The sequence below is a fragment of the Dermacentor andersoni genome, chromosome 8 (genome assembly GCF_023375885.2).
Source record: "Dermacentor andersoni chromosome 8, qqDerAnde1_hic_scaffold, whole genome shotgun sequence".
NCBI lineage: Eukaryota > Metazoa > Arthropoda > Arachnida > Ixodida > Ixodidae > Dermacentor > Dermacentor andersoni.
In genome coordinates this window covers 124155442-124180629 of record NC_092821.1, presented here as the reverse complement: position 1 = coordinate 124180629, position 25188 = coordinate 124155442, and the positions used below count along the sequence as shown (strand labels likewise).

Genomic DNA, 25188 nt, shown 5'->3' with positions numbered 1-25188 from the left:
TTCGAGCAACATTGAGCCCATAGCCACATATATTGGTGGACCAGCTCAGTGTTTAATTCGTAGTACTTCTTCTTCGGCTTCTTCTAATAGCTACAATAGTATTGAATATATTGTTTAATGAGCTATAGTTGCGTGGCGTACTCGAAACATTCTGCATTGTTATAACGATCCTTTAGCCTTCAATTAATTGCTTTAATTGATCTTAATGAGAAACATCGGCTCATGTAAAATATCGCATTTCACTCCTTTCTGTAATGCCATAGTGGCCCTAGAGTAATAAAGTTACATTAAATGGGTCAAGTGACACTCAGTTAAGCAGACAGGAAAAGAATCTGTTAGTTACTGCTGAGGTCAGCTGTAGATATGACGCTAACAAGAACAGTGGTGCATTGCTAGCTGAAGGAATATGCACGGCATTTTGTAAAGCAAAACTTGTTTGTGCACCATCACCTCGTGGTACACTATGCGTTGGCATCTAAAACACTATTCCATCTTTTCAATCTGTGACGTGCCACAGTTTCGTATTTCTCTTTCTCTCTGAACAAACATTGTGGGACAGGATATCATTGCAGTAGTACCCTGCCTTGCAGTCGAAACCTAGTACTTGCTACATATATGGGCCAGCATAATGTATGGATTCTGTTTACTCAGTTCTATTTCTTTCTTATCGCCCACCACTCACAGCCAACTACATAGGCAGTGCACTGCTCTGGCCAGTGGCAAAGCTTGAAAAGCAACAGCATTGGAATAAAATAGTTACATTATCCCATCTGTGGCTGTAGCTCGAGCAGGGCTCTTTCAGCATGGTTGCTTATGGTGAGGCAGCATTGTAATTTTCATTCAAGGGTGCTCGGTATGTGTGTACTGTGAACACATATTCAAATCTGAACAAGTCGAAAATGACTAGAGTCTATTATGTTTTCAGGTTCCCCTGCATTTGTAAATGCAGCTACATTTCTTTCATTACTTTGGTTTATTGAAGTCAAATTCGGTACTAGATTGCCTTGGTAGAGACACAACTTAATCATTTAAAGACCAAGGAAATGACCGACTTTTTTTGGGGGGGAGGGGGGGAGACTCTTGCACATGACCGGGGTAGGGGGCGATGTGCCCGGTGTGCCCCCTCTCCCCCCTGTCTACACTCCTTACCAAAATGTATGTCTGCATCTTTGTTGTGCACGTGCTGGTGAGCGAGTTGGTTAATCATGATTACGACGAAGGCGCCAAATAAAATGACGGACGAAGGAAGGCGCCCACGTGGTTGTCCCATGTCGGCTTCCTTTGTTCATCGTTTTATTTGGCACCTTCGTCGTAATCTTTTGTTGTGTTTAGAAACTGGCTGCTTAGTAATTCCACAGCACACATCGATGTAATTACTTGAAACTGGTGTTCTGATCAGGCTTTTCTTTCTTGTTCTTTAATTTGTGCTGACAGTTGGGCAACCTGTCACGATGACACTTGTGAAATGCCGTCTCAGCTTCTGACAGACATGTGTCCCCCAATACTTGGCAACCGTATGGCGTGTTCAGTAAAGTCCTTCGCGTTCTTCCCACAGTGTCTGGCAAGGCTGGTCAGCAGCTAATGGGAGCCTCAGCGGCATGCACTATGGCAATGGCGACAGCTGCGGCACCCTGAACCGCTCTGTGGAGGTGTGTGACCGCTGTGTTGACATGTGAAGCATGACGAGTGCCTGAAATGCAGTGAAGAGTTTGAAGAAAAGCTGCATGGCAAGCGTGGCGGGATGAAACGTACACTCGCCAGCATATTGATGTTTTGGCACCTAGTGCGGATGCCATTCTTTTGTCCTGCCACCCATCCAAGTCAGCTATCGGTGTGGCAGAGTTATGCCGAGAGAGAGAGAGTCAAGAAGGAGAGATGGCAAAGTTAACTACGACTAAGCCAGGTTAGCATCTATACACGGCCCTAAACTGATGGGTAGGAAATAATTAGACAAACAGAATGCCTGGTCGACAGCTATTGCAAGCATCCATGCACTTGATAGTTTCTCTCGCTGCCACAAGCAGTTCCATGCAAGCCACTGGGCTTGAAAAAAAAAGGAAATTGGCAGGTCTCGCACTGTATAAGAATTGGTGTTTCGAGCAAAGCTTGTCTCTTTGTTGTTTGCACAAATGTTAAGTGTAAATGTCGTGCGAAACTAAACGTTATATGATTGAAGTGGAATGTACGTTTGTGCACTTCTCTGTAGCCCACTTACTCAATTCTCCGTGTCTCAATGCTCCTCGTGCATTGCATGCCCGGTTCCCAGTTCGCTCACTACAATTCTTTCTCCACTCTCGGCTGCTTCTGTTTCCGACTACTTCACTTGCCACCTCTCGTCTATATTTGGCCACATAATACTAGTTCTGGGGTATTGGCCAAGAATGATTGCATACCGAGTAGCCGAAGCTATATATATATATATATACACATATATATATAAAATAATGTTTATTTCCCATCAAGAAAGATGGAGGAGGCTGCAGGTAAAAGCTGCACGAACAAACGGCAGCTTGACAGGGGCCCGCAGCCCCCTCTACATATCATGACCACATAAAGCCAACAGACAATGAAGCCAAGAAAACCATCTGGGAAATTAACTGTGGTTGAAATTGGAATGTAGAAAATAATGAAGAAAAGGGAAAAGGAAGTGGACAAAAAGATAACTCGTCACCGGCGGAAGCGGAACCCACAACCTCCTCATTACGCACACGTTGCACTACCAATTCTGCTACGGTGACGGCTATCAACTCGTCCACTAACCTTGGTATTTATGCTTACTAAATCTAGCCCTAGGAGTGTTAGCCAGCATCACTCGGAGGGCAGATGTGGAACATCCTCTTTTGCCCAATGGCGTCGCATAACACGTGATCTCATTTGTGGAGTCTTGGTTCAGGATGCAAAACTTGGCTGATTCCATGGAGCTTCTTGCAATATTACCTGGGAGGAAATGCGAATTAACGATGCGGATTAACTCCGACTACCCGGAGTTCTTTAGCACGCACCTGAACACGTGATCTCATTTGTGGAGTCTTGGTTCAGGATGCAAAACTTGGCTGATTCCATGGAGCTTCTTGCAATATTACCTGGGAGGAAATGCGAATTAACGATGCGGATTAACTCAGACTACCCGGAGTTCTTTAGCACGCACCTGAGTCTAACTATACAAACATTTTCGCATTTCACCCCCATTGAAATGCAGCCACTGTGGCCGGGATCGACCCCGCAAGCTCGTGCTCACCAGCACAGTGCCATTGCCACTGAGCTATTGCGGCAGGTATTGAACTTGGCTTGACTTGAGACATTGTCATTTCCGCACAGATAATGCTTTCGCAAACGAAATCATCGGATAAAGTCCTTGCTTTCCCATAATACATCTCTAGTTATTGTTTATCGCATCTATCGCAAGTGAACAAACAAGGCGAAACTGGATGCTTGAAACTGACGGACAGGGTGCGCGGACCTCGTTGTTTTTTTTCTCCAACTTTCGCATCTCGTCGGCACTGTTCCCGTTTGATATAACCGCACAGTCCGGCACAGTTCCTCATGTGTTAGCATAAAAAAAAAAATTTCACAAGATCTTTGAGAAAGAATCCAATCCAAAGCGATCACTTCCCAGCATTCCCATGCATACAACAGTGCCCACAGCGGCAGTTTTTTTTCCCCTCTAGGCACCGTAAAAGAAACGCGGTGGCTGGTTCGACTGGCGCAGGTGCGCCTGAGCTGCGGTCGTCCCCAGACGTCCCTGGCAGAGGTGAGCGAGCCCGAACGCTGCCACTATGCCATGGTGCTGAGCACCCCCTTGGTGTGCCACCCGGACGCGCTGCTCGTTTGGCCCACTCTGTCTGACCAGCAGAAGCAGCGATGGAGTCTGGCCGACAGCCGGCTGTACTCCGGAGAAACCACCGTCAAGGCATGACAGCGTTTCTTCTTCAGTGGTTTGCGAAATTACCTGGTGCCGGGATTACCGTGATCACCGAGGTGGTGTCCCCAGGGTGAGGTGCGGGCATTGCACTGCGCTCGTGCTGACCCCTGCCACTACCCCAAACTGGGGCAGATGGGGCATGCAATTTTTGGTAGCTGGGGCTACCAAAAAATGCTTTGGGTCTCCTAAATTATGCGTCTTACACGTCACTTCGTTGTAAAGGTCGAGCATCACACCACTTTCAATAGAACCAGGACAGAATTATTCCTTTGTTGTCTGGGTCATTTAGTTGCGAAGGCATTCAGCTGTGCTTGCACCTTCAAAATAACGAAAAGCATACGGCTGCGTAACAGATGAAGAATATTCGATTATTCAGCGAGCTTGGTCAAAATTTACAGAATGCAGACTCCACGCAAGAACTCTCTACGAAAGGGTCAGACATGATAACACCAAGGTATTTCATGTCTAGTGTGCTTGGAAAGAACTTACTCAGCCACTTGAATAATACGCTTGACATAAAACATGGCGAGAAACAATCAAAAGCAGTGAACCCGCTGCATCACAACATACTGGCACCGAGGGCAAATGCCCAGCCATCTACCTGCCAACTTGTTTTACTAAAACACCATACGCATATTATTCATGCTTCCAGCACAGGTGCAATGGAAACTGTTTTAAAATGTATGCGATGCATTTTAAGTATCATAGTTTTGATCAATGGTTTTGCTTTTGACGCATCATCTTGGCGGGCAGAATTGTGAACACAGTTTCCGAAGGGATATAGAATGCAGCATAAATAGGATGGTCGAATATACATAACATTCGCTAGCACGTTGCTAGCATAACTGCTAGCACGTTCGTGCCGAGATTTCACACAAATTTCACTCAAGCCAGAAACTTGATACTCGGAGACAACCATAGACAGTGCTCACACTTTTCAGTTCTAATTTTTATACAGGCGCTATCCTGGCCCCTGTTCATTACATTAGTGGTAGTACTGGCACACCTTTCAATGAGCTTTTGCCATGGCTTGAATACCAATTTCTTTGTATTGCAGTTGATGTAGGACCATGGTCATTGCTTACCTTGATTTGTAATCTACTTGTCCCTCATGTCTAACATTCTTGAAATTGTCATCGCAGCGTGTAATGCATATTTACTATTTCTCTGTACCGCTAAGACCCATAGTTATATCATTGTACCTTCTAATTACCAGCCCACCGATTTCTGTACATTTCCGTGCAGGTTGTCAGTGCGCATTCTTGTGTAATGTTATGGGAAAACTTTAAACGCAGGCTAAGACTAATCAATATGTACTCCTTCATTCCTGCTTTCGCCAACTTGGCATGGGCTTCAGCGTGTTTTCGGCTTGTCCACTCAAGTTTGAGGCCTACGGCATCTTTGGAGACGCTGCGTATAGTGCTGCGACAATCGGTCGTTCACATTATTACCCATAAGAGATATGCTGCTTTATATTCTTCCATTGTTTGTTCACATAAGTACAGCCATCCAGAGAAAAGCGTCGGCACAAGCGACCGAAGGCCGGAGAGCGAAAATTCTGCTTGGGACTGTACAGTTCGCAAACATGTTGGCAGGCAGATTACCGGACCATTTTCGCTTTTTAGTCTTGGGAAGGCCCACAGAATTTACAGGAACATTGCAGAGATAACCTTGGCATTGGAGGAGCTGCAGTTCTGGCGGTTCAGCCAGCACGGTAGTTATGGATAGTAGTGTGGATGGATGGTGCCTAACCGTTGTCCTTCCGACAGCTTTGTGACTTCGTAAAATTGATCGTTTTCGAACAGAATGTTGCGTTACAAATACAGCAATTCGCAGTTACTGCACGTGTGCTCGGAAACATTATTGCCTCTTTGTATGTTAAGGAAAGCTTGCTTTCTTGGAAATTTATAAAGGTGGTAATAAGTAACGTCGCAAGAACATCTGAAACTACAAATGCGAACACTGGACTGATCCATGGAACTGCCCACCATTCTTGTAGTAGCTGAACGATCACAGCACGAAAGGTTCCGTCTAGTAATTTTTGTAGGAAACATCGGTGTTGAAGTGTCAGCAGCAATTCATTGCACTAAGACAGTACTGAAATTCCTATCTTATTTGTGTTTGCCTTTGAATTCTGGCCTGCTTACACAATTGACAGATGAGTAGTAGCACTCTGTTATGAAATTTTACCACCCCAGTCATCGTAGGTACGCTTGTCCTAACCTTCATTTTTAAAATTTTTTGGAATGACTAAACGGGAAACGAAAAGCCAGATCATTCTCATTTTAGCCATGTCTGGCATGGGGCTATATTTATTCTTGGTGAAATCAGGCAAGCTTTTGTTACACAAAAGATGCAAGCGTAGCTGTGCCACTGCTGTAAAACTCTTTCATGGCCACACACGCTGGTGGTTGTCGAAGCCGCAGTGACGTGTGTTCTTTACCGGGTCGCAGGGCCATGCCGTAGAGCTAGCACAGATTTTGTGGGAGGCCGGTCTCGGCGTAGCACCGCCTCCGGCGGCAGCGCGGCCTGCCTTCGCTGACATGGCCGTCCAGTGTCACAGGGTGAGTTCTAGACAGTTCGTTCTCCGTGGTCCCAGATGTTGGCGACACCGAGCTTGGCAACTTGGGCGGTCCTTTCACTGCAGGCTTACGAGGAGCTGGCCTAGGGGCGCATAAATGGCTGGTGCAGGACCTCGTGAAGCCGACGAGCCTGAAAATGAGGAAATGAAACCGTGACTCGTCAAGAACAGGGCACTACATCACCACAGCTGCTGTTTGTTCTTCAAGATCACAGCTCACCCATTCTTCAGTGTTTCGCGCAATCGGGTCAGACCTTAGCTCTGTTTTCGAGTCAGCCAACATGGATGAGAACCTTCTTGGGTATGTAGAGTACAATCCACTGTTAAGGGAACACTTAAGTAATAAGTGCAATACAGTCAAACCTCGACATAACAGAATTATCGAGTATAACAATTTAACAATGTATGTATATCGAAGATGTTCCTTGTCAATATCAGCATGTAACAATGTTTGAGATTATAACTGGACCATTTCTTCGCCCTCGTCTGAAAGAAATGGCTGATCTAGTCAAATGGACGTACATCTATACATAAGTAATTCCTCTGTGGGCTTTTACACATATCTCACTCAGCGAGAATCAACGGTAGAATATACTAACGTGTTCCCTTCAACAGTGAACTGTACTGTACATTCACCTTTGCTATAGACTATTCACTTTCGTCTGGCAGCCTAAGACGCTGTGCCGAACTGTGCGAGATTGACCAATTAGTGTGGAGAACCTGCACCAAAGACATCCCTTTAGCAAGCAACATGTTGTTGTTTCCTTATAATGTGGAACTAGTCAGGGACCCGCATGTCTTGTCATGCGGCAAATTGCCCATGTTTGGCATTAGGGCTCGGAAAATGCTGTCACGCTATGCAAGTGGCTTGCTGCCAAAGGTCACAAAGTCCTTTTTCAATAAAAATGTTATTACTTGCTATTACTGAAATGAAAATGCAGAGGGAGGCTTAACCACCACGTAATGGTAATGGCCACTCCTTTTGGCTTAAGGATATAGAGAATACATAAAACTAAAAACTTCAGGAGAAGAAAAATAATGTCTGGGAGGAACCAAAGAAGACAATAGTCAAAGTTGGCAATGGCTTTACCCAGGAACTCTGTTACCTTCTCATCATCCTCAACCCTACACAGTGGAATAACGTAACACGCCAGTAAGTGTTCAAGATCCTATTGCCAGAGGCTAGCGGTCTGGCAGCACCACGCCAATGGCCTCAGGGCCTGTTAGTTTTGCTCACAAGAGTGCAGGCGGATGTTGCCCCAGCTTTTCGAACTGCCCTTGTTTATCCCTAGCAGTACACCATAAGGTGCACGCACCCACAGCGATTGTGGAATTCCAAAGTGCACGATGTTGTAGTAAAGTGCAACTCGATGTGCGCACACTACCTTGTGGGGCCCCAAGCCCGGCTGCAGGATCAGCTCCTGTTCAGAAGCTGCTGCGAGGCGCTCCAGGCTCTGCAAGAGAAAGTCGGCGAAGGCAGTAATGCTGTTAGTGCCCCTGGCCACTAATACAAGCCCCCAATGGACAGGCATACTTGTTGTCACTTAAAACAAGTGCACTTGCTTTACTAAGTGCACTTGAATGTTAGTGTCATTCGTGCGCAGTCGAAAGAAAAATGCTTAGTGGTGGCAAGTGCGTTCTTCGAACTCACTTTGCTGCGTCGAAGTGTGTAGCCTCGGCAGTGGTGCTTCTAAAATAATAGTGCAGTGTGGGCACTAATTTTGAGCCCACCTATTTGTGGCTTCAAGTGCTATAAGCGTCTCATAGACATGGCTATTCTTCCTCTGCCAACGAAAGCCATCTAGTTTGTTTCTTTCTTCCTTTTTTTTTTCAGGCAAGTACACTTCCAACACTTCCAAATGCACAGTGTGTCTGTCGGCATTGTTGGAATCGTACCGCTGGCACGAGTTGTTGGTATCTCGGTGCTGACGCCCGATATTGCCAATGGGTCGCAATCCCCAAGGGTAGCGTTGGCCTGGCGGCCTGGGGCACTGGAAGCATCCGAAGGTCCCGGCAAAGCAAGAGAAGACTGGTAACAGAACAACTTGTTTATTCTAACATAGTAAAAGAGCGGCCGGTCAGGTCGACCGAAGTGGAGAGACGGGAGAGCACGTAACTCAACAGTACAAATCGGAGCCTCTCTCCTGGCGTCCGAGGGCAGCTGCTTTTATACCCTCGGCGCCGCGGTCCAAAAGAGAAGGTAACAGGATGAAGGTCACGGGATGAAGGTCACGGGACGGCGGAGCATGACCCCACGACGGCGCGAACTGTTGGGCCGAGAGACCTCCAGGCCCCTCATTCGGGGAACTCCGCTCCCCGGCTGCCGCGCTTTGACAAGCGAGGGCACACACACACACACGCACACACGAAGACACGTGGCACTGAAACACGCCTGGACACGCTTGGCGGGTAGGCGTTGCGGCGTCGTTGAACGGGCCAAAATGTCCGCCGCTTTGAACAAAGCCCCGGCGTCCGTTGCATCCGCGCCGGCATTACCGCGCGTTGTAGGCGAAACGTAACAGACCGCCCCGCCGGGGGAAGGAGATCCCGATGGTCAGGGGACTGCATCCGCTGTCCGGAGGGATGTCGCTCGATGATGCTCATAACCGAAGTCGGGCGTCCTTTGGCGTTTCTTGAGCGCAGCGCACAGAGAAGGCCTCGTTCTCACGTTCAGGTGCACACAGGACACTGCAAAGTGACTTCGGGAGAGTTGACATTTTTGTTCTCGTTTCCGGCAAGCGTTAGAACCACGCCTGAAAGTCAACCGCTCAGTCAGCAAGCACGGCACAACCCTCACTAAGCCCTGCCAGGCTCTTTCCCCTTTTTTACTGCTGCCTAGTTCCTTACAGTAGTTTAGCAGCACTCAGAACGCGTCCACAAAGCGGAAAAATTGCACTAAAAAGCACATCATCACTTTGAAACACTACACAAAAGCAATAAGTTAGAAATCCTGCCTCAGGAAGAAAAACATCAGTAACAAGCAATTTTGAGGCTGATTCTCACGTTAGGGGCTTCGACTTAAGCCATCGGCGTTACCGTTGAGACTCCCCTTTTTGTAACGCACCTCAAAGGAATATTGTTGCAAAGCGAGGCTCCAGCGCAGGAGGCGGCCATTTTTGGGAGAGATGGTCTGCAGCCATTGGAGAGGGCAGTGATCCGTTTCAATGATAAACCTCGAGCCGGCTAGGTAACATGACAATTTCTGAACGGCCCACACGATACACGCACACTCTTTCTCGGTGGCGCTATACGCCTGCTCACGACTGGTCAGCTTACGACTAGCATACAGGACGGGGTGTTCTACTCCTCCATTTTCCCGTTGGCACAGTACAACGCCCATGCCTCGCTCACTAGCATCACACTGAACAACGAACCCTTTTGTGTAGTCGGGCGATCGTAGCACAGGCTGGCTTGTTAGGGCGCTCTTTAGGGCGCTAAAAGCTCTTTCCTTCGTCTCATCCCAGACGACTGTTTGCGGCTCTGTCTTTCTTAGAGCATCCGTCAAGGGAGCCGCGATATCAGAGTACCTGGGGATGTACCTCTGATAGTAGCCGGCGACACCTAAGAACGACCGAATATCGGTCTTCGTGCGCGGTCGCGGGAAGTCTCGCACAGCGGCCACCTTTATTTCAGAGGGGCGGCGACGACCCCGACCAATCACGTGTCCGAGGTAGACAACCTCGGCCTGTGCTAACTGGCATTTGGGAGCCTTGACTGTCAAGCCCGCATCGCGCAGGCGGGTTAGCACTGCCCGCAAGTGCGCCATATGTTCAGGCCAGGATGCGGAGAATATCGCTACGTCGTCTAGATACGGTAAAGCGAATTCTTGCTGTCCCCGCAACACTTTATCCATGAGGCTTGAAAAGCAGTATGGCGCGTTCTTCAAACCAAAACTCAAAACTTTAGGACGGAATGTCCCCATTGGTGAAATGAACGCCGCATACCTACTAGCCTCTTCTGTAAGTGGAACCTGCCAATAACCCCTGACAAGATCTAGGGTGGAAATAAACTGAGCGCTACTCACTCTCTCAAGGCGCTCCTCGATGTTAGGGATCGGATAAATTTGATCCTTAGTGATGGAATTAAGCCTGCGGTAGTCGACGCAAGGACGAGGTTCCTTGCCCGGTACCTCAACTAAAATCAAAGGGGAGGTATAATCACTCTCACCCGCTTCAATAACACCGAGCTGTAGCATATTCTTTACCTCAGCCTCCATAATATCGCTCTGGCGGGGTGACACCCGGTACGCCTTGGATCGTACTGGCTCTGGGGAGGTAAGTTCTATGTCATGAGTAAGGACAGAAGTCCTACCAGGCCTCTCAGAGAACAGACCTTGAAACTCTTGTAAGAGCTGGTGTAGTTCTGTTTTCTGCTCAGGCGACAGCGATGCTTTACTTATTAAGTCACTAATGACTTGATCGGTGTCTTTCCTGTTCGTCACTGAGCCTAGTCCCGGAAGCTCGACCGGAAGCTCTTCGGGCACGTTTACCATCATGCACACCACTGCTTCCCGTTGCTTATAGGGTTTGAGCAGATTACAGTGGTAAACTTGCTGTGCTTTCCGCTTTCCTGGCAGACTCACCACGTAGTTAACGTCCGACAGTTTTTGAACAATCCGTGCTGGGCCCTCCCACTGCACGTCGAGTTTGTTCTTTAGCGATGTGCGCAATATCATGACCTCATCGCCCACCTCAAAACGACGGGCCCTGGCTGTCCGATCATAATAAACCTTGGCCCTCTGCTGGGCCTCTGCCATTGCTTCACCTGACAACTCCTGTGCCCTTCTTAAGCGTTCGAGGAGCTTAAGCACGTACTCTACCACGACTGGGTCGTCGCCCCTGCCTTCCCATGATTCTCGAAGCATGCGAAGCGGAGATCGCAGCGAGCGACCGTACACCAGCTCAGCTGGCGAAAACCCCGTAGCCGCATGCGGCGCGGTCCTTAATGCAAACATCACTCCCGGCAGACACAGCTCCCAGTCGGTTTGATGTTCAAAACACAATGCTCTCAACACGCGCTTCATGACGGAGTGGAGCTTCTCCACGGAATTCGACTGGGGGTGGTGCACTGAGCTGTGTAACAGCCTTACCCCGCACCTTTCGAGAAAGGCTGTCGTCAAAGAGCTAGTAAACACTGTGCCCTGATCTGACTGGATTTCTGCAGGAAAACCAACTCGCGCAAATATGGACAGTAGTGCATTGACTATCTCAACTGAGCTGAGTTCTTTAAGCGGCACTGCTTCAGGGAACTTTGTCGCTGGGCAGATCACAGTCAAAATGTGTCGGTACCCCGTGGCTGTTACCGGCAGAGGTCCCACTGTATCAATAACGAGCCGTCTAAAAGGCTCCGTAATGATAGGTACCAACTTCAACGGCGCCCTCGATTTGTCCCCTGGCTTGCCCACCCGCTGACAGGTGTCGCATGTCTTCACAAAGTGGTCTGCGTCCCGAAAACACCCTGGCCAATAGTACTCCTGCAAGAGACGGTCCTTAGTTTTCTTAACTCCTAGGTGTCCGGACCACGAACCCCCATGCGACAAGCGCAACAGATCCTGACGATAGCATTGAGGCACGATCAGCTGATCGAACTCCACTCCTCTGCGGTCTAGATACTTCCGGTACAGGACCCCACCTCTTTCCACAAAGCGAGCATTTTTCTTGGCGATACCTTCCTTGATAATGCAGCGTATGTTTTCTAGGCTGCCATCCTTCTTTTGCTCGGCTATCAAAGCCGAGCGGCTGACTTTTAGCAACCTGTTAAGTCCGTCTGACGTAGGCGCGATGAGCAAATCTGGAGACAGCTCTTCTAACTTTCCCGTGTCGGGATTTTCCTCTCCAGTATCTGGTGCCTTTAACGCTACAGGCTCAATTTTATTCAGTTCGGGCGTGCTCTGAATACCAGCTTGCTGCGCCTCTGACCCTTTTTTATCTTTCAACAACGTCGGCCCCGCATCTACCGCCTTTGCAGCGAGCTCCCGAACCTTCGATCTGGTTAAGGCCTGAACGCTAGCCTCACCAAACAAAAGCCCCTTCTCGCGCAGGAGGTGATCGGACCTGTTCGAAAATAGGTACGGGTACTGGGGGGGCAGCATAGATGACACTGCGGCCTCCGTCTCAAGTGCTCCGAAAGGTCCTTCAATAAGCACTTTTGCTACCGGCAGACACACGCTATGAGCTTCCACTGCTTGCTTGATCCATGCGCACTCGCCCGTGAACATTTCGGGTTCTACGTAAGAGGGGTGAACTACATCCATTGTAGCTGCGGAATCGCGAAGCACTCGGCACTCTTTCCCGTTCACGAGGAGGTCTCGCATGTAAGGCTCGAGAAGCTTCATGTTCTCGTCAGTGCTGCATATAGACAAAAACACGACTTGTGTTTTTGTTTCTGGACACTGCGCCGAAAAGTGACCCGGCTTCTGGCACGTATAACAAACGCGCGCTTGCCTCGTCTCGAACCGCTTTCTGCGTTCGGCTTCGGTTGCCGCCGTCTCCTTACGTTCGGTCGGACTGCTTTCACTCGCATCCGAACTACGTGTGTCCCCCTTTGCTCTCATGGGCGTGAACTTTGGCCTCTCAAACTTGGAGCCAAATTCACCCTTTTGACCGTCCTTAGCTCCACGAGCCCGACGCGTCACAAACTCCTCGGCTAACTCAGCGGCTCTAGCCACCGTACTAACGTCTGGCCTATCCAAGACCCAGTACCGCACGTTCTCAGGTAACCGACTATAAAACTGTTCTAGCCCGAAACACTGCAGAACTTTCTCGTGGTCACCAAACGCTTTCTCTTCTTTGAGCCACTCCTGCATGTTTGACATAAGCCTGTACGCAAACTCTGTATATGACTCGCTTTTGCCTTTCTCATTTTCCCGAAACTTCCGACGGAACGCCTCCGCTGACAGCCGGTACTTTTTTAGCAGACTCGATTTCACTTTGTCGAAATCCTCTGCCTCCTCTCTCTCCAAGCGAGCGACTACGTCGGCCGCCTCGCCGGGTAGCAAAGTGAGCAAGCGCTGTGGCCACGTTTCCCGAGAGAACCCCTGCTTCTCGCACGTTCGCTCAAAGTTAACCAGGAACAAACCAATGTCCTCTCCAAGCTTAAACGGCCGCATCAGGTCAGTCATTTTGAACAATACTCGTTCTCCTGCACCGTGTGCCTGACTTCCATTACGAGCGCGTTCCATCTCTAACTCGAGACGCTTCATTCCCAACGCGTGTTGACGGTCGCGCTCTTCTTTTTCTTTCTCTTTTTGTTCTTTAAGTTCACGCTCATCTTTCTCTTTCTGTTCTTTACGTTCGCGCTCATCTTTCTCTTTCTGTTCTTTAAGTTCGCGCTCATCTTTCTCTTTTTGTTCTTTACGTTCGCGCTCCTGTTTCTCTTTTTGCTCCTCCCTCTCCTCAATGGTCTCAAGGCATTCCGACAGCTCGTCATCCTCAGCTTCTAACTCAAGAATAGCCCTTAGCAGTTCTGGTTTTCTGAGTTTGTCTGAGACATCCAGACCCAACTCTCTCGCAAGCTCCAGCAATTTCGGTTTGCGCAACGACTTCAAATCCATGGCTGCTCTGAATGCTGCTTTCTCTACTGCCTACTATTGTCTTGCCGCAAACTAACCCGGCAGCAACGACAACCACAATTACCAGCTCTGTTTCTAACACTAACAAAAGCCTGGCAAAACTCAGAAGAAGAAAGTCCCGCACTCACCAAACCTTGCAGCCAAGACTTCCGCGCAGTCGTTCCGCTGCAGGCAACCAGTCATCACACAGGGCTCGTTGCGCTGCTCCCGGATGGTCGTTGAGCTGCTCAGCATACAGTCAACCGCATCTCTTCGCTGCTGGCCTCCGTTGTCGCGATCTCACCGCTGGCAACCAGATGTTGGAATCGTACCGCTGGCACGAGTTGTTGGTATCTCGGTGCTGACGCCCGATATTGCCAATGGGTCGCAAGCCCCAAGGGTAGCGTTGGCCTGGCGGCCTGGGGCACTGGAAGCATCCGAAGGTCCCGGCAAAGCAAGAGAAGACTGGTAACAGAACAACTTGTTTATTCTAACATAGTAAAAGAGCGGCCGGTCAGGTCGACCGAAGTGGAGAGACGGGAGAGCACGTAACTCAACAGTACAAATCGGAGCCTCTCTCCTGGCGTCCGAGGGCAGCTGCTTTTATACCCTCGGCGCCGCGGTCCAAAAGAGAAGGTAACAGGATGAAGGTCACGGGATGAAGGTCACGGGACGGCGGAGCATGACCCCACGACGGCGCGAACTGTTGGGCCGAGAGACCTCCAGGCCCCTCATTCGGGGAACTCCGCTCCCCGGCTGCCGCGCTTTGACAAGCGAGGGCACACACACACACACGCACACACGAAGACACGTGGCACTGAAACACGCCTGGACACGCCTGGCGGGTAGGCGTTGCGGCGTCGTTGAACGGGCCAAAATGTCCGCCGCTTTGAACAAAGCCCCGGCGTCCGTTGCATCCGCGCCGGCATTACCGCGCGTTGTAGGCGAAACGTAATAGCATCTTGTCTTTGCTCGCTGCGATTGACCGTGCTGACGTTAACTTGCAAATATTTCCTGACGTAGGAAATATATAATGGGGCCGATTGCTCTGCTGAGCACTCACTTAATATGTTACCAAATTTGCCCCTCTAGCTGGGATATAGCCCACTAAGTGCTCCATGCCTGTCCATTCTGCCAAGTGATCATGCACAGCACACACCTCTGGCCCGAACACATACAAATGTACAGCCTCCCAGATCTTTTTTTTATAATATCTCAAGTATCATCCGCAGATCCACATGACATGTTGCCACCTCATAACGGAGACATCGATAATATGCAGAAGCACGTGCCAGTGAGAGGCGACACCTACTAAGCTGTTCACTGCAGGGGCACACACACCCAGAGATATATGGCCAGTCTTCGGGGGTGTGCGCATGTTCTGGGCTCTGCAATACAAATGTCGAAAAGATGCAGTTAATGCGGCACGGCGACTCACCCCAAAAGAACTGAGCAGGGCCACCGCGTCCGGTCGATTCAGGGACCGCACCGAGGAGATAGCGTCAGTCAGCTGCAATGCACACGTTGATTGATGCCATGCATGAAAGCAGAAAAGCTCGGGCAAGCGTGCTTAAATAACACAGACTGAACGGCACCAAAGCCCTCTTCGTACAACTGTGCATAGCAGTTAGCTAGTTATTGCACTGACTGCATAGAATGAAGCAAGAGATACCTCCAAAGGCAGCCAGTTTGCAAGGAGGTGGCTCTTAGAGTCTCAATTTACCAATTAATCAATCAGTCTGTTTCAATAAGAGAAAGTCGCTTTGTATCATTTGGTTATACAGCTAAGCCACCCCAAAACTTGCTGAAGAGTTTTTAGAGAGTGCATAATTAAAATTTGATTATTAAGTCATATAATTAATAGTATGTAATTAATACAAATAGCAATTATAAACATCAGTAAGACATATGATTATCACTGCTACTTATACCAACACAAGGATACATGCAATGCTTATTGCAATCTTGCACTAATCCCGATATCCTGTGGTACACTACTTCGCCACACAGAACTACATTCTTGTAAAGCTCCATATTACTTTCAATAGTTACAAAACTCTCATAATGCGTACTTTCACATAATTAAAACAAACCTCAAAATTAAAGTTCACAATTGTGGAGTTTCTTGCATTTTGAAACTATACCATCTTCCAATGAAACATGGCAACAATGAAAAGTGAACAAGATACTCACCGCACACACCATGAATGGAGCAAGTACCCTTACGGTTTTTTATCAAAGGCAGAAGTTGTTGCCTTTGCCATACACATACTAGTTCTAGCCGTCTGTATTACAGGCCTCGTGAGCCAGGCTCGATAACGTAATTTCTGATGGCAGCACACAAAGCACTTCTGGCACTGGAAAATAAGGGTTCCGTCTCTCTTCCTCCAAGCCATTTCATGCCACACATAAGCTATCGTTTCATCGTCGCTTTCTCCAAATTTCAAATTTGTGGACAGTTCACAAATTCCTTCATCGGTCAAAGTGCAGGCATGTGCTCTACCTGCTGTCAGACATTTAACTTTCAAGTTTTGTACACGTAGACTACTCTCCAGAAATGGCACAATGACTATGCAACTTTTTTTTTTTTTGCAACAGTTGCCTTGTCAGAGGTTGAGAGCGCGCTGAAAACACAAGTATACTCGGGAGTGGCAGTGTAAAGAGTTGAACGAACCAGGAGGAGAAAATCTGCGCGGGAACCAGAGGGTCAACATCCGCGGCCACAGCAACAAAGGACGAAACGCTCACCTTGGATAACGTGTCGCCGTCTTGCCTCTCCATGAGAGCGTCGGCAGGCTTCGCCTCGAGCGCCTTGTATGTCTCGAGGTGGCGTCCGGCTTCTTCGGCACTGCACAGCAGAACAACACCACTGCTGATTTCAAGTTATTCAGTTATGTTACTGCCCATACGTACGCTCGTTTAAAGGTTGCGCACTTCTTTTTCGCAATATTGACAATGCGCAGCCAATTGCGGTCCCATTTTTCTGGCTACACACAATCCCCATCGCTCCCTTTTCGGCAAAAGAGCGAATGCTATTGTTTTCACAATCCGCTTATTTCTTCGCGCATTAACCGGTGGTAGAGAGGATGCTGCCGATTCTTCCGAGAAGTGGGGCCAACAAAGATGTAAAAAGTATTTCAAGCGTAGGCATGCATTGTCTGTTGTTCTTCATATGTAAGCAGGCTTTGTCAGTGGGTATAGTTTAGGGGTGAGTAGCCAGCTGTGTTGGCCCAGCTTACCTCCATGCCAGCAGCAAGGTGCAGTCAGCCAGCAAGGACACCTGCGAGAGCTCGCGAAGACTAGGATGGGGATCCGCCTGCACAACAAGACGAGGCAGAAAGAGCTCGGCAACACTGATTGGGCAGGTGCTTTGACTAACTGTGCAAGCACTACATTCAAACAAACATGGTGCATAATTTGTACAAGTTTCACATCTACTGTCAAGGTTTACCAAGATTACTTGCCTTAATCGACGAGGACACTTACTCTGCTGCCGATAAGATCATGCCATCTTTTTGTCCTTTTTCTTTTGCTATTATACTACCCGCCTTTCTCTAGGGGCTTCCTTCCCTTCATCTCATTCCGTGCAGGGTAGCATGTAGACTAACATACGCCAAGTTTTCAAAAAAGAACTTCATTTCTCTCTGTTTAGCATAGAACCTTTGCTTTGTATGAACAAAAAGGATGTACCTTGCTGTAGGTAGACCTTTCTTTCAAGACTCTGTTATCATTAATGTGGTGGTAAAGGGCACCAATTCGGAAACTGCAGTCAAGTCAAACACGCCCAGAAATTACTGCATGGTACTTTTTAAGTACAAATGGGTTCAATTACTTCCCAACTCGTCTGCATGTGGAAATACCCCCAGCCACGGAACCAGTTGATTTCCACATACCCTTCAAATGGGCCCATGTTATTTTTAGTGGACCTCCAGTAGACATGGGGTGCCGAACTGAACTGAAAACCGTAACCAAACCGCAATTCCAGCCAGAATTGAAGTGGAACTGTGCAAGAATGATCGCCGTGGCATGTAGCACAAGGTGTTCTTGTTCATAGTTCTGCAACATCAATGTCCTCACCTGCTTTCAATTAACAAAGGACCAGAAACTGAGGAAAATGCAACTTGCTGGCTTCTTTCCTTGCTACAAACGAAGTTTGGAGTAATCATTTATGTAATACAGTGCGAGTCCGCCCTGTGTCACATTCTACGGTTTACTCACCACCAGCCCACTAGTAATTACTAGAAGCAAAAGAAAAATTGGCTATGCTGCTGTCAAGGCATGCAAGCTAAGCCCACCCTACGCAGACACAGACATTATCACTATTTCAATCTGTCTCTTATATGTATACATGAAAATTTCTCCATACCTTTGCACTCTATTCTAAACTGCACGTTGTAATGAAAAGCGTGGTTACTCATTCTTATCAAGGCACCTTGGCTGCTTTCCGATAGCTCATTTCGAAAAAGCCACTGCTACAATCTTGGTGATCGTGACAATGCGATAAAGTTTATCTGAGTGGAGCGCATCGTGTTTTGAATGAGTATGAAACAGAAAAAAAAAAAACACAGCACTAAACCGTGCAGCCAATGCCGACGTTGTCGGCACCTTCTTTTAGTGTTTTCACCGTACTCAATATAGATCACAATAAAAGGAAACATTTAAAAGAGTGACAGAGCGGTGAGGTACCGCGGCACGTATTGCACATCCTTGCGACGACACTGCCTAAGATGACCATCTTTAAGTATATTTCTGCTTTAGCTGTACAACATAAAAGTTTGTTGATATTCATGTACAAAAACATAGACTTATGCCTCCCATGCGCCAGGGAGCCCATTTCTTACACCTTATAATAAAGCCTGCACATGTGCCATGTTTAAAAGTCGAAAGCACTGTGCAGCATGTCGCCATCGAGCAGAAGAAAGTTTACTATGCGAACCGGTTTGCAAAGCGGTTCGGTGTTGTGAACCAGTTCGTGAACAGTTACAAATGTTTATTTGTCCGAACCAGAACAGAATTGGAGTGCATTGAACCCAAATCCGAAACTCGGTCTTCTTTTTTCAGTTCAACGTCCCACGGTAGGCACAAGACGTGTTTCAACTGGGACCAGTTGATTACCAAATAAACAGTGTTACACTAGTAGCAATCACTTGAGTTCTCAGTTCATGATTTTTACTAGGGTCGAGCAAAATGTTCACTCGTACTTCTCCCATCGGATATTGGCAACAGCATCCGTGAAAAAAGCTTGCCAAGAGGGACGCAACTTGGGAGAGTTGGTGGCGCATGAATCCAAGTACAACGCACACAAAGACTAGACACAAAAGAAAGAACGGCAGGGCTGTGTGTGCGTGCCTTTCTTTCTTTCGTGTCCGTCTCGTCCTTGCGCGCACTGTACGTAGGAGATGGTGCATGCGATGCTCATGGCTGCAACATACTGACCACGTCCACTTGCACCAGGAGCAGGCGGAGCTCGAAGGCACGGCCCAGGGAACGTAGCCGGCTGTGGATGTACCCAGGGAACAGCTGGTGGTAGCGCAAACTGCACACAGTAAGCACACGTGTCACACTTGCCAGAGCACAATGGCAACTGAGAAACAGTTCTTTTACTCGGGGGCACTGCGGTACCGAGCACGACGACGGGTGTTCCGTTTTTGGTCGCAGCACCCGAATTCCAACCGGGACATGGTGAAAAGAAATGCTCATGTACCATGCTTTCGATGCATGCTAAAGAAATCCAGGTGATCGACATTAATCCGGCATCTCTCATTACCCATTGTGCCGTTTTGACACGTTCAACCGTGTAACTTGATAAACATTTCCTTTTCGTCTTTTTATTCCAAATTTCATTTCCCTGTTTTGCTGGCTTCTATACACACCACTGAATGGAATATCACCTGCAGCCACAGGATACACAATGTCATTATTCGTTTGTGAGGTTTAAGAGAAAAGATTTTGTTTCGCAAACTAGTGCAAAAAATGCTAGCCGGGACATTTTCTCTTTATTTTTGCAGCCAGTTGTAATGTCGACAAACTAGCAAAACCCAGCTACTAGCGGGAATGGGCTATCCTTCAAATTGAGGTGTTGAGTTATTTTCACCTGAGCATGTCCTTGACAGATGGGGGTAGCAGCAGCATACTTAAAGCACTGTACTTAAAAGGGTAGACCACACAGTTAGTGAATGACATGGTGAACAGCACAGACTACAGGACAAGAAAGATATACATACTCAATGTCGAATATATTCCGCACCATTCTGTATCCAAGTTGATAGTCGCCATATGTGTTCCTTCGTTGTTCCTTTCCCCCTTGTTCTGCACTGTTCACTACTGGTCAACCATACAAAGCCACAGCTCGTAGGTCAAGCTTGTTGGCTGCAGGTGCAGTGCATGCACCGTGTATTTTTATTTATCTCTCAATTATGCATGGAGTTCAGCGTCCCGATCCAACTCTGGAGCTATGTGAAACGCCTTCGCGTAGTGGAGGGGCTCCGGAATTATTTCGGCCAACGGGGGTTCTTTAACGTGTACCTCGGCAGCCAGAACGCTATAACCACTCGGCTACTCGCCGCCGTTACTTCTCTTCATTGTTGCGCGCTTGTGTATCGTAAAAGTTCGCGCGAACACACAAACACGCATGCGCGTTTCGAGAAACAATTAAGCCAAGCGGCCGCGCGGGCTCCAACCTGAGGTACAGCGCGCACGTCGTCTGGCCCAGGACGTAGTCCGGCTCGATTTCGCCGTACTCCCACGGCACGCTCCGCAGGCTTTTGAGCAGCGGGTTGCCCTTCTGCGCAAGCACGAACGCCGCAGTGTGAACAGCACAGTAGCGAGCATTGGCACCGGCAGCGCAAAAGTCGGCATCCTCCTCCAAATGTGCAAAAAAAGGACGAGCGGGTACCACGAGCAAATACTTGCCTGTCGAGAACTGACTACCAGCGCTCCCGATTTGCCCTTGCCCGTCGGCTCCGGAGGCCTGCGATCGCCAAGAAATGCCGGTTAGAAGACGACAACAACGGCAGAAGCGCAAGGTGAGTATTACTTTTCCGCATCACCGGACATCGTGCAGGCGAACGGAGCCCCAGAATCCGTGGTGAATGAGCAGGCAGTAGAGGCCCGAAACCACACTGGAGCTACTTTTGCAACTACAATGACCTGTCGATGTCTTTTTTTTTTCTTCACTGAAGAGAGCCTGGACTGCAGCACATAGCTCGTCTTGCAAACACGCCGAGAGAACGTGAGCGCGCTTCGTTGGCGTCACGGAGGAAGGAAACTAAGGAGAGGCCCTGACGTCACTCTTTGTGAAGCAAAAGTGAAGCCGGAAGTTGGCGTTGCTCATGGCGATGCTCCGCCTTTTGTGCCACCCTCCTCTCTTGTTTACATCTTTCGCGAAACCACGCCGCGTTGCGCGTGGTTTGGCACGCGGAGCGCGCGCGCTCGCGCAACATCCGGCAGAGCACGGTGCAGGTAACACAGCGCAACAAGACACGGTGACTAACGCAAACCCGCCCACACAGCGCCTTTGCCACGGCACGAAACCTACCAGAGCAACACGTGTGCGCGCTCAAAAAATCAGAACAACGCCGCCATTGTGGCCCAAAAGGCGTGGCCCTGCAGCAAAAAAAATAAAAAAGCAGCAAAAGAAACGAGAACTTATACGTCATTTCCGCCACACTTTTCTCCTAGCGCGCGGAGGGGGTAGGGCCTCTCCTTAGTTTCCTTCCTCCGTGGTTGGCGTCGTTCCTACCCGTCTAAATAAGTAGGTTTCGTGTTGTTTTCACGTCGCCTCGTGGGTACCATGCGGATACGCCGGGGCCGCTGGTTTCGTACTACTTGTCCCAGCAAAGCACCGAACCTGACCGGTCAGGAACGGTCGCAAGAACCATTTAGGAGTTAGAAAGATGCATGGCAGGCAGTAGTAAAGACAAAATTCAGCGGTGGCACTAAAACAATGAAGAAAGCAAGCCACAGTTTTTGGGATGACCTGCGTGCGAGTGTGTTCGCAAAGCAAGGAGAAATTAGTGTTCTATATACAAACAACATTTATTTTTTTAAAAATGCTTCATGATGAAACGCCGCTCTCCGCCGCGGGGACTTTAGGAATGCGCAAGCGAGCTGCGGCCAGCCTTTCGTGCTTGGCCCGCAAGGTGAATCTTGTCTCGGGGATGTTGTCCGGTGGAGGTCGCGACACTTCGCGCAACATGCATCGCAACTTGTCCAAGCAGTCGGCCACGTTGATGGACTTCTTGCGAGTCTTGTCAGACGCGAGCACCAAGTTCCCGCGGCTGTCGATGAACGGCTTGCAGGTGAGTCGCAGTCTGTCCCTGGCCTCCTGTGAAATCCACCGAGCCGAGTCCAAATGCACGCGGATCTCGACCCGGTACGGGTTCGTCGGGTCGTGGTCGTAAATCTGAACGTCCTTCATCTGCACGCCTCCTTCGAGAGGCGGCGACTGCGCGCTGTTGCTCGCAGGGTACAGTTTGTCCAAGCTGACGTCGCTCTTGTACGACCTGCACCAGGCCGGCAGAAGCGGCCTCATCGTCGCTGAACAACCCAGCCGACGCAACGCCGCCATTTTGTTAGCTGCAATGGTTGCGGATGCGGCTGGTCGTGGCTGCGTACGTTCTCGTGCTCCTAGTCAAAAAAAAAAAGCGTTTGTTCAAACTGGGGTAAGCTATCTACACATATTTTTTTGTGTGTGAGCAGCTGTATGTGTTTGAAATTACACAATGTTGCATGCCTTACATGATTGTGTGCACGTTTTATAATTTTTTCGGTAAGTTTGTCGTCTGTTGGTTACGGATTTGGCAGCCGCGTGGCCGGCATATGGCCGGTTTCTGTTTCAGTAGTTTCAGTCGTCGGTCCCACCGAGTGCGTGCGTTGATCTAATACCGCGCTTCAGCATTTGCTTGAGCGCTGTCGTGCTTCAGTTTCTTTCTTAACCGTCTCGATTGTCTCCGTGTTTCAGCGGGACCTACACCCTACCTACCACGACTTCCTTGTTCAACTCCGCCCTGAAACGCTGCATTGGCACGCTCTGGTTGTGCAGAGCCTATAACGCACGTTTTGCGGCGGCGCGATGTTCGTCATCAGCGAGATGTCGGACAGCATTCGCGTCCCGCCGTGGCTCTTCCGCGTGAGCCCCAACGAAGCCATCGTGGAGCAGCTGAACCGTCGTCTGGCCAACAAGGCAAGGACCGTGTCTCTCTTTCGCGTTGAATTATAGCGACCTCTGTTGAAACGCTGCTCACGCCGTATTCCTAATTCGCTGCTCAGGTGGTCATCAACGTGGGCCTGTGTATCGCGCTCTTCGACATCACTAAAATCGAGGACTCCCGGATTCTGCCGGGCGACGGGTCCTTTCACACAACCGGTGAGGAGTCGTCTGCCCGCTTCGGCTTGCGCGCGTGACAGTCACGTGTTGGATCATGTAACCTAATAAACATTGCACAAGTTAGTAAGCTCGCCCGCCCCCAGAATCGGCGTTGAGGTAGCTTTTCGAGCAATACGTTTTTCCTTATTATAGTCTGCATGTTTCGTAACACGCAGTGTAACTACAGGAACTACTATTGTCGTAAATGCCAGCATGTTAAAATTGTTTAATAATGGTGAGAAAGCTGCACATTGTTCACATAATACTAGAGAAAAAAATGTTCGATATCCCATTCGCTCCTTGCACTATCCGATTCATGATTGATTCAGTCTCAAGAAAACTGCTTTCGCACAGCCTTATTAATTGTTACATGGTTTTCTAAACTGGCCACAAGTGGTATTTTCACTGCTGGATATCGAATTCGCATCAAGTTTGTCACCCTTAAATTTGAACTTTGGTGTATCCAGCACATTGTATAAAGAAATGATACATTGAGCTTTATGTGGGTAAAGTGGTTAGACCAGCAGATGGGTGTCCATGCAGTGCAATTCCGATACGTCGTCTTCCGGCCCTTCATGGACGAGGTCCTGGTGGGCAAGATTCGCAGCAGCAGCCAGGAGGGAATCTACGGTGAGTTGCGTGCACTTTGTTGGGGCATTTGTGTCCCCTTTCCACGTTCAGTGTCGTTTGGTGAGCATCTGAGGGGCCTTCTGTTGAACCATCGTTTCTCAGTGTATCTAGCGCTTGGTATTTAAATGAGGACAGAGACACAAACATTTGTAGTGCTACATGCATTCGTAATTGAAAAGGATTCGGGATGCTAAGGAGCTCGTTATCTTGTTAGTAACAGACAAGGCCGACGTACTGTGAATCCGAGGAAAGCATTGGTAAAATTAACTGAGTAAATGCCACGTTCATCCACTCACCCTCCCTCTTGAACGTCGATGGTGAGTTCTCCGGTCTGCCTACTATCGCTGCTGCTGAAGTTGGCAGGCCCTGGCTTTCCCCCACGCCTTCGAATTGACGAAACACAACACTACTAGAACTTCTCTATGAACAATGTGTGCTGTTTTCAGAAGTTTGGTTTACAGCAGGGCGTTACCTGCAGGGCATGTAATTTGCAGTGTGTCGAAGTCCGAACTGACGGTCTAGCTAGTATTCCCCTGCACAGTGCACCTCACGCTATACTAGACCCGTTCGTCTCCGATGCAACTGCAGCGCACTCACGCCTGTGTATGCCGTCGCAATCCATCAAGGCCACCTTTTGAGCGATGGATGTGTTAAGGAACGGTCACAATAGTCCCAGCTTGACACAACAGCCAGCTCTGCATTTAACTGAGAATGCCTGTTGATAAAGGGTATTGACCTTCATTCCTATGCATTGCGGAGTAACTGAGCAAGCATTGAAAAGTGTAGGAGGCCATGTCCCAGCAAGCGTGTTAGCCAGTACCATTCACAGCCAAAGTGGCGAATGTCGAACATACTTTGAACTGCAGCCGTCACATAGTATGTGGTCTCAGCAGCAATCCACTAGTACAGTGTGGTTGCTGCATAACTTCTTTGCATTGGCCGCTGTCCTTTTTTTTGTTGTTGTTGTTCCAGAAATAAAATCTAGTAACAATCTAGGTGGTGTCCAAAACCTGATGTCCATGACGTGTTTCGGCACCAGCAATCACTTCTGCCCCACACAGTTAGCGAAAAGCGTGGCCTTTGAGATACGTATCTGTTTCCCAGAGAGTGCCATCCCTGGGGCGTGGGGTTGTACACCA

The 25188-nt window shown here is 48.8% G+C and overlaps 3 protein-coding genes, 1 long non-coding RNA gene and 1 other non-coding gene across 7 annotated transcripts in view; 2 read left to right on the top strand and 3 right to left on the bottom strand.

Annotated features, from left to right (window-relative positions):
• Positions 1-2431: 2431 nt before the first annotated feature.
• On the bottom strand, positions 2432-3703 carry LOC129384303 (uncharacterized). The gene is made up of 2 exons (XR_008612038.1): positions 3003-3703; positions 2432-2937 (listed from the first exon to the last, which is right to left on the bottom strand). It is a non-coding gene; the product is annotated as an uncharacterized lncRNA (long non-coding RNA).
• A 238-nt stretch (positions 3704-3941) lies between these two features.
• On the top strand, positions 3942-4110 carry LOC126529492 (U1 spliceosomal RNA). Its single transcript, XR_007599234.1, has one exon. It is a non-coding gene; the product is annotated as a U1 spliceosomal RNA (small nuclear RNA).
• A 2385-nt stretch (positions 4111-6495) lies between these two features.
• Ercc1 (DNA excision repair protein Ercc1) lies at positions 6496-21299 on the bottom strand. Its single transcript, XM_050176619.3, has 9 exons — positions 21089-21299; positions 20965-21022; positions 20733-20836; positions 19489-19588; positions 17292-17368; positions 16801-16900; positions 15491-15562; positions 7889-7957; positions 6496-6634 (listed from the first exon to the last, which is right to left on the bottom strand). The coding sequence occupies exons 1-9, from the start codon at positions 21106-21108 to the stop codon at positions 6587-6589; spliced, it is 648 nt and encodes a 215-aa protein (XP_050032576.1). The 5' UTR covers positions 21109-21299; the 3' UTR covers positions 6496-6586.
• Positions 21001-25188, top strand: part of Polr3H (RNA polymerase III subunit H) — a 12185-nt gene continuing 7997 nt past the window's right edge. Inside the window, exons 1-4 of one of the 3 annotated variants that reach the window (XM_055069555.1) lie at positions 21001-21077; positions 23015-23236; positions 23323-23419; positions 23963-24049. In XM_055069555.1, coding sequence (XP_054925530.1) covers positions 23126-23236; positions 23323-23419; positions 23963-24049 — 295 coding nt within the window. In that variant the 5' untranslated portion in view covers positions 21001-21077; positions 23015-23125. Of the gene's footprint in view, positions 21078-22819; positions 22922-23014; positions 23237-23322; positions 23420-23962; positions 24050-25188 lie in introns of those variants that run through there. The other 2 variants (XM_050176621.3, XM_050176622.3) reach the window with 2 other exon arrangements.
• Positions 22071-22653, bottom strand: LOC126529021 (large ribosomal subunit protein mL62-like). Its single transcript, XM_050176626.3, has one exon. It carries the CDS (start codon positions 22619-22621, stop codon positions 22109-22111), a length of 513 nt encoding a protein of 170 aa, XP_050032583.2. The 5' UTR covers positions 22622-22653; the 3' UTR covers positions 22071-22108.